Source organism: Cibotium barometz, chromosome 8 (genome assembly GCF_041138505.1).
Source record: "Cibotium barometz isolate CiBa-2024 chromosome 8, ASM4113850v1, whole genome shotgun sequence".
NCBI classification, from domain to species: Eukaryota; Viridiplantae; Streptophyta; class Polypodiopsida; order Cyatheales; family Cibotiaceae; genus Cibotium; species Cibotium barometz.
This window is the reverse complement of record NC_141053.1, coordinates 47,876,012-47,885,004: the sequence shown is the minus strand read 5'-3', so window position 1 is coordinate 47,885,004 and position 8,993 is coordinate 47,876,012. Positions and strand designations below refer to the sequence as shown.

The 8,993-nt window shown below is 41.1% G+C and overlaps 1 protein-coding gene across 1 annotated transcript; it reads right to left on the bottom strand.

Moving 5' to 3' along the window:
• Window positions 1-7,861: 7,861 nt before the first annotated feature.
• On the bottom strand, window positions 7,862-8,718 carry LOC147636359 (uncharacterized). Its single transcript, XM_086801141.1, has 4 exons — window positions 8,653-8,718; window positions 8,484-8,568; window positions 8,269-8,368; window positions 7,862-8,187 (listed from the first exon to the last, which is right to left on the bottom strand). The coding sequence occupies exons 3-4, from the start codon at window positions 8,353-8,355 to the stop codon at window positions 7,960-7,962; spliced, it is 315 nt and encodes a 104-aa protein (XP_086657267.1). The 5' UTR covers window positions 8,356-8,368; window positions 8,484-8,568; window positions 8,653-8,718; the 3' UTR covers window positions 7,862-7,959.
• Between the last annotated feature and the right edge of the window lie 275 nt (window positions 8,719-8,993).

The following is an 8,993-nucleotide window of genomic DNA, read 5'->3' as shown; positions in this document are numbered from 1 at the left end:
GATGATGAGTTAGATGCTATTCTGGTGGATGATGACGTGATGGATTTTGCATGTGCGGATGCTGATCATAAGGTGTGTGTTTCTTGTCATGCCCAGGGAATGAGTCCGTTGTCAGTTGTGAGAATGCATGTGAGGCTATTGTTGTTAGTCAGGGGGACCAGGATGCTTTGCCTGGTAGTTTCGGGAGCCTGGACTTGGTAGAGATGCCTGTGCAAGATGTAGAGAATCTTGAAGGATCACCAATGGTCTTGAAGCTGGAAAAACTACAGGAAAGTGACAATGATGAGTCTACAGTGCATGAAGTTGCTGTGTTTGATGTTGATGGGCTAAAGGGAAATGGGTTTATGATGGACACACCACATGTTGATGCTCAGCATATGGATGAGTGGTTTGGCTATAGTCTTGGTCTGGCAGTCTGTCCAGAGGGAGAGTTGGAAGCCAATGATGCAGGTTGCAAATTGGATGATCATGAGGTGGGAGTTGAAGATCAGGTGTTTGTTAAATCGGTATATGATTATGAGTGGGAATCAAATGTGTCAGAAGAGAGTAGAAGTGAAGAATGGTTGTTTCCATCACAAGACCATGTGAGCTGGTATGGAGGAGGAAGTGCAGGAGTATATATTGATGAAGCCATATATGAAGAGCATAGGGGGTTGCTGAAAGTGCAAGACCATAACAGGATATATCAATGGTTATTTGAGAGAGGAAAATGCTTGAAGGATTGGAAGGTAGATGCTCCAAGATTTCTTTTTGATCCTGGTGGATAGCTATTGGAATTTATCTTTTTGCCTGCTGAGCATAAATGCTCTAGTAGGCTAGGTGTTTGGCAAAGTATGTCAGGCGTTTTTCTGAGAGGTATTCTGGGCTTGTGTACATACGTGTGCATGGCAGGTGTGAAGAGGTTGGCTTTGAATGCATTGCCAGATGCTCTGGGTGAATGGTTTATTTTTGGGCTTGTTGTAGGCCTGTCCGGAACGTGGTCCGCTGAAGGTGGTATCAGCTACTTGGCCTTGTTTGTGTACGCGTCCCCAAAGAAATCGGGCACCAGATTGTATTTGAAGGCATACATGGAAGCATGTGGCATTTAATTATTGGGATGCCAAATTAATGAGTGTATGAGCTAGATCTTTATGGTGTAAAATGGAAGGCTGAGATGGCTACGTGTGCACGGCAGCAGCGGAGGAGATGGCACTAGAATTTTTGAAGAAAGGGATATGCTTAATTGATTGTGACCATAATTGAGGTTTTAGAAAAAATAAAAAATAATGATCAAACGTGGCCAATAAAATGAATAGCCACATGGAAGTCTTACCTTGCTGCCAGCGTGCCACCCTCTCGAAGACTGGCGAAGGCACTGGAGCGAAAGGTGGCCACTTGTGGAACATGCAAAAAAGAAGACGGCCTGCAGGGAAAGGATGCACGGCCTCTGGTTGCAGAGACAGGCTGGGAAGCCCAAGCTGGAGGGAGAGGCTTCTTCAAAGGACAGCTGCAGCGAGAGGAAGCATGGGTGAGGTGTTCTTGCAAGATGCCGCCTTGTGATTGATGGGGTGTGACTGAGAAAGAGACGCCTGGCTGAGGCGCCTGTTTTGCAGAGACAGGCTGGTTTGTTTGAGGTCCCAGGCGTAAGGGGTTGCCGCCTGGAGCAAGGTGGTTGGTGATTTTACATCTACGAGAGCTGGCTGGAGACTTCTGAAGACAAGCGAAGGTGCGTGAAGCAACGTAGTTGCCGCCTTATGGTGAGACGGGCTGGTGATAGCTGCAGTGGAAGCAGCAGGCTTATGCGAGACGAAGTGCTGGTGGGTAATTCTACAGAGAGAGAGCGAAGAGAAGTTGGCTGCAGCAGCTGGCGACCTCTGGTGTGCGCAAGGAAGATAGAGGAATTGCCTGGTTTTGGGTAGCCGACGGTGACAGAGCAGAGGCAAGGATAGGTGTTCTTGTTAAGTTGCCGCCTCTGAGCTCGGATGTTTCCTTTTTGTTTTGCTGCCAGTGGCTAGTAGTGCAGCTGCCACATAGCAGGTGAGTGCCGTTTGTTTCGTGGGTTGCTGCCGCCGCCGCTGGTATAGAACCAAGGGTGTGCGACTGCTGCTGAACACATGTGGATGCATGAGAAAGCCTTATATGTGAGTGTGTTGCCTTGAAAAAGGGCTAAGGGTATGCAAAGCTTGTGAGCATGGGACGTGTGAGAGGGCGACCTTTGGTAGGAAAAACAAAGGAGTTTGTAGAAGAGAGAGAACTGCCTGGGGGGTGCATGCTAGAGTGTTTTGATGGTGAAAAGAGAGGGAATTTCTCCATGATGTGTCTGTGATGTCTTGAAGCTCTGGAAAGCCACAAATAAAGACTTGTCCGTATGTTTGATGTGATGAAAGAGTGTTTTTGTATGGGTGGTTTGGGAAGGGTGAAATGTGAAGATTGAACTGTGTTGTGTTGGAGATTGTGGTGCCCCATTGTCTATGGTTTTTGACTGCAGGAGAGGATACGTTGAGCCGCCGAGCTCCGGCCTCGATGACCTGGCCATTCCCATAGGTTGAGAGTGATTTCTGTTTCCAGCATCGTGCTGGTGGTGCCCCTTGTGTTTGTTGTGTCTTTCAAGGCTGCTGGGTAGGTAGCTATAGATGCCTTTCTTCTTTTTCCAGCCTCCCGACACTGTCATCCAGCACATCATCATTATCCACATCCCTATCCATATTTTCATACATATATGTCACCTGAACCATGCCAGCATCTTCATCATCATCACTTGTACTATCAAAGAAAGGCAACTCTGATAAACTCTCTTCCTCATACCCTACCACATCAAACAGACCCATATGTTTTTCCACATTATTTTTTCCTTTATAAGACAACAGCTACATTAGCATCACTTGCTCACACTCCATTCAATCCAAGACTGGACTATCTTTCAAACAGTCTGCTTCATACAAGCTATAGCTCTCCTTAGTCACATCTCCCTAGTCATCTGACTGAATCTTCTCATAGCTCAGGTTTAAGGTCTCAGTAACATTTATTGGCAACATCATCATCCATGCTTTGAAACTATTTCAAACTAGCTACAGTATGCACATCACAACCTTATTCAACCTCAACATCACAACCAGTTGGTTAAATGTCTTTACAACCCATTTTCAAACCCATTTTCAAAGGCTCAACATCATATCATCTAGAGAAGAATCAGAGAATGGAAGAGCATCATCCACCATCATCCAGCTCATCCAGATCGCATTTAGCATCCTCAACATCCAAAGAATCCCTTGTCATCTTTAGAACACTTCACAATACCATTCTCTAGATCCCTTCCTAAAAACATATGTCCAACATCCTTCAAATCTATGTTTGCTTCCTCTATCAACATACCAATAGTCAGTCCCAAGATTTCATGAGCATCCATGCATGGGTCTTCCACTTTTGACTCAATCAACCTATGATCCATATCTACTTCCTCCTCTGATCCATTAGAAGAACCTGTCACACCAATATCCAATTTAACTTATCTTTCCACTTCTCATATCTGTAACCTCACTTTCCTCTTCAGTGGTTGTTTCGCAGACTGACGTTACCAATTGAACCTTGGAGTGGATGTTGTCCTAGCACTAGACTCTCTCTCACTTGATCCCAATAATCTACAACCGTGTGGTGACCTCTTGCCTTTGAATAATAGCATAGATTCCACTTGGTACCTTCATTAGCTGTAAACATTGAAGGGCCACATAGCCCCTTACTCCACAATTAGAACATTGAGACTTATCAATCATATTCCATGGGGCTGCTACTCTTTTGACCCTTGCTGATTTGATATTTCCTCCCTTCTCCCCTGACATCTTTCATGTCTACTCTTCTGAATAGCACAGGAAAGCTATAACCCCCCATCCTTCTGATAGGTGTACCCTGTAGTAGCTAGTCTAAAACCATTGGAGCTACTCAAACAATCCTCCTTTCTCCTCTTTCCCTAGGCATAGCTGGCCTACCTTCAGTCTAAGATTCCCTTGAGCCAACCTTTGAAGCTTCCATTCCTCCTCTCTAGCTGTCATCAAGGCCTCTTCATAGGTTTTGGGTCTCTTCAACTCTACCTTCTCCTTTAAATCCGTTTGTAAAGATTGAATAAACATATCTCTCTTAAGAAGGGCAGGTGGATGTTCAAATTGTAGGGACATATCCCATCTACCCCAAATGTCCTCAAATTGGTCAACAAATCTTTCAAACTCAACTGTTAGATTATGCCTTAGCTTCTGAATTTATTGCCAAAGAACATAAGGAGATTCATTCTTTCTATAATGATGTAAAAAAGCCAATTTGACATCCTCATAGGTTTGCTAGCTGACCCCTCCTTGTCTAGAACCATCTCTTGGCATCCCCTTTCAACAACATGGACAACAATGTCAACTTATCCTCAACACAATCTTTCCCAAAAGTGAATGCTGCTAGCACCATTCCATCTAGAAATTCATCTCAGTCCTCATTACCATGTCCATGGAACACAGGGTATATCATGGCTACCATCTGCTCTTCTGAAATCTCTTAAACCTGTAAACTTGTCTAAAGGGTTCCTAGGAAGCCCTCCTTTGTGGAGGCACCAAAACAATGATGAGTCAGTGGGAACAACTTTTATAGTTGTTCTAACTACACCACTGTGGGGAGAAGACTATCCCTAGCACCACAACCCAACACAAACCACCAATCAAAACCCTAGGACACCCAGGTGATGTCCTCTGATCCTCACAACAGCTGACTAATTTGAGCACTTCAACACCCTCCCATCCTCCCTAACTCACTCAGCTGACAACTTCAGATATCCTCTAAGGTCAGCTCTGACCTCCAACAGCATGGATCTTCACTCCAAAACTTGTAGCTGACTTCTGCTGCCAGCTAAACAAAAACCACTATTGACCATTGTTAAATAGATTCTATCTGAATTCTGTCTCTAAAGTCCTCCACTTCTCCCTAGTCAAAAAACTATCCTCCAAGATCCTCTATTGTCCTCCAATGTCAGCTGACCCTACAAACACAATCTCAAGACACTTTTGGACCCTTGGTTGAACCTTTATTGACCTTTCCTTAATCTTCCTTCTACAGAGTTCTACCTCAAAATTCTGTCACATAACCATCTGTCTCTGAAGTCTACAGTAAATCTAAAACTTACCAAAATGTCCTCAGACTTCTCCACACCCTCAGGTAGCACTAAAATTGAAGGGATATCCTCTCACAGATACTATGCTAACTAGGGTTTGATTTTTTTGCGAGCTTTATTTGGCAAGCTTTTTGGAGATAAGATAGTTTTATGCGAGCTTGTAAGAAAAATGATACATTTTGGTGAGATTTTATATATTAAGTATTTATGAAAGAGAAATAAATACATTCACATACATACATACATATATACATACATACATATATACACACATTTGTACAATACATACATACATACATGCATGCATACTCCCAAACATATACATGCATGCATACATACATACCTACATACCTACCTACCTACCTTCCTACATATAAACACACATTTTATGTCAAAGAAACTTAAATATAGGCACAAACATACCTATCTATGTACCTTTCTTCCAATATTTATTTCAACACAAGTAAAAACAAGTATACCCAGCTCATATATACCCAGCTCATATTTTCTTACAAAAAGATTGAGTTCACATTTTCTTACAAGAAGATATATGGTTGGTACAACTCCTTTACCATAGGGTCACAAGCTACCTACAATAAGACTTTAGAGTACGTGATAGTCATTAGGGAAAAAGGGAGCTCATTTTGGGGCCTTTTACGGTTTGGAAAAATAAGCTCTCAACCAATGAACAGAGGGCCAACGTAACATTGGAAATTCACAAAAATAAAAGAAAATAGATAAAAGAAACAATATTTTATGTAGGTACAAGCGTGCTACATTAATGTGGAGATTGGTTTTTTATTCTCACAAGATCTTTGGACATGAAGATAGAATCTAGTCTGACATTTTCTCTGACAAGGGCCTTCCCGCTTCCACCTCCCTTTGAACTTTGAATTGTTGTGCTGCCTTTCCTTCGAAAGGTCTACCATTCTACACCACTGCCTCATTGTGCAGCAACCTCTTCTTTTCCAAAACTGCTCCCTTGATCCTGTTTGGCTTAGAGTAAGATGTTTCTTGTCAACTATCTGTCTGCCCACTTTCTCTTTCTTGAAACTTCACTTTGTTATCTTGTTTACATTACTTTGCTGTGGTTACAGACTCACAAGGTATCCATGGTGAATAAAAACTATGGTCATTCTTGTGGAAGACGCTCTGTGGATGATAATGCTATGAAGGCAGAATTATACCACACATCCTTACCCCGTCGACCTGCTTCTTCTATTTCTTCGGTAGAGAATTCAAGTACAGTCAAAACGGAAGGAACTTGGGAAAGGTTTACTGTTTCGAAAGGAGCATGGGTGCTCATGCAAAGAAAGAGACCCCAGACAAAAAATATTTTCTTAGCATCATGGAAGGGAAGAGTACGAGATTTTAAAATCACCAGAGGAAAGATATCGGTGAAAGAAGTTTTGATTCAACATGTGTACATGCATAAAGAACTTGTCTTGCGAGACTATCCAAATGATCTTCCACAACACAGGCCTAATTGTATATTTTTCTATTGTGGTTTTGTTCTTTATGAGGTGCATGGATTTTTAAGACAAAGCTTTCTTTCTTTGCTTATTGATATTCTTGTGTTATTTTATTTCAGATTTATACCCTTCATCGTATGAGACATGGCAAAACATCGATTGTATTCTGGGATTTATAGATGTTTTGCATGGATCGATAGGAGAACAACAATACCAAGGTCGATGTGCAACAGAGCTAGCTCAATCCGGTATATTTTTTACTGATCATTTTTATCAGTTGTTGCTGGACAATGCAAACACACATGGTGTGTTAAGAAAACAAGACCTTCCAGCATGGAATTCAGTGGATTGGCCTCTCCCACATTTTAGTGTTACAGAGGCATATAGAGCCAAGCTTTTCAAAGAAGTACAGAAAGCTCTGAGGCCCAATATTGCCACAAGGATAATAAAAATTTCTTTATGCATGCCTCTCACAGTTTTTGTAGACTTGTTTAATACCTTTCCAGTGAAGGTTTCAAAAAACAATGTTCACAGTTAAAGCAACAAGTCTGGCATGCATGCCACAATTTTTGGATAAAGGTTGGGATAAGAAGACATGTAGTTCAGTGTTTTGTGAGGTTGTCCAACCTTCTATGCAACTGAAGTACATGGTTGCATCACAAAATTTCATTTTTTCTTTTTATTATAAGCGCAGTCGAATGCTAGGTACAAAACTAGTCCCAATGGATCAAGATGAAGATTCTTTTGGTGCAGAAAATAAACTTCTTGATATTGATGTTGTTGAGAATGGTGATGTGCTAGTCAATATCACATTAAGACAATGTTGCTCCCTAGCTCAATTGCGCAATGACATTCTATTTGAGACAGAAGGTTCTATTTCAAAGGACATTTTATTTATCTACAACAATAAGAAGGTATACCATGTGACTTATCCTAGTCTCATTAAGCACTGCTATTAGTTTACTTTACCCTATTGTTTCATATTGCTTTTTTGCAGGTGCTCAAAAGAAGAGAGAGATCAATAAAATGCAAAGACATTGAAAATTTGAAAATTGAGATAACACAGACTCCATAAACAAAGGTATTATATTCAGAAATGTAAAATTCTGTACAGAAGTGTTTAATTACATATGTAGAACATATTCTTGACAACAATTTTCTATTTATCTACAGGCTGATCTAGAGGCTGCTCTACATGGTCCAAGCTCACCGTATCATCTTTATTTGGAGAATTTACTTTCTGTTGCTCCATCCTGTCGTGTACAGTCTCTTGGTGCTGCTCCATTGTCTCCTCTACTGCCCCTGGAGCATCTGTTTGCTGCTGCTCCATCATTTCCTCAATAACATCAGCAGAGCAGCAGGTCCTTATTCTTGTGGCTTCTCCTCATCAGCACTAGGTCCTTGTTCTTGTGGCACCACATCTGCATCATCTGTGTCATCAAGGTGTATGACACCTTCTCGGACTTTAGAGCTCTCACCTAACTCGACAGTAGCTGGTACAATAGGTTTGGGGAAGGCATACTTCAAAAACTTCCAAATTATATCAGCTCTGAAACTATACACATAGCTCGAGTTGAAGCTATCTTCTCTCATCTGCAATGAGATATGATGATTTAGAACACTTTGTACCAATATCAAATTTTTTGAAGCTAAATGAAAATTATTTTTTCTTACAAGCTCTGGCTGTCCTATCTCAAAATAGCTTGAAAGTATATATTTGGCACTAATCAGCACTCTCCAGCCCACAGCTACTTGAATCATCTTGTTGTGGTGTCTGGATAGTTGGAAAGATATGTTAGAAACTGTTAATGTCTGAACAAAATAAAATTATTCAATAAGTTCAAAGGCATAGCATGAAATAGACATCAGTAGAGGGAACAACTTTCTACCTCTAAATCTATTGGCTCTATTGAATCCAAAAGATTGACATTAGGAGGACACTGATCCAATGCATCTAGAAGTCTTCTAATACAACTGCAATACATATAATTCAGTTAGTGTGCATTAAATCCAAATAATGAAGTTTAAAGTTAAAAATAGCACACAAAAACCACTTACAATTTAACCTCTCTGTGTGTGTTTCTAAGAGAGTTGAATAAAAAGCATTGCTTCTGCTGGATGTCAATAGAGGCAAAGCTCCAGTGGTCACTGCATAAGGAAAAAAGCATTAAGAAATCCAAGGCTACAAGAGTACTCAATCTTGAAGAAAAATCCCAAAAGAAGCAGCCACACACATACTTGTTATGGTATGGAAGTAGCAATTATTCTCTAAAAAATCATCTTCAATATGGACAACTATGTTAGGGCCCAGCTCCTGCAACCTTCTCTGTATCTGTAGCTCCATCTGTACAGTCTCCACATCTATATAGCAGATTTGGATTCTTCTATTTGCTGCTTCA

What these genes read in the sequence shown, in the direction of transcription:
- LOC147636359 (XM_086801141.1), bottom strand. Translation starts at nt 8,355, where the DNA reads ATGATTCAAGTAGCTGTGGGCTGGAGAGTGCTGATTAGTGCCAAATAT. An exon ending in AGATAGGACAGCCAGAGCTT is followed by an intron (nt 8,188 to 8,268) that starts GTAAGAAAAAAT and finishes ATCTCATTGCAG; the next exon opens with ATGAGAGAAGATAGCTTCAA.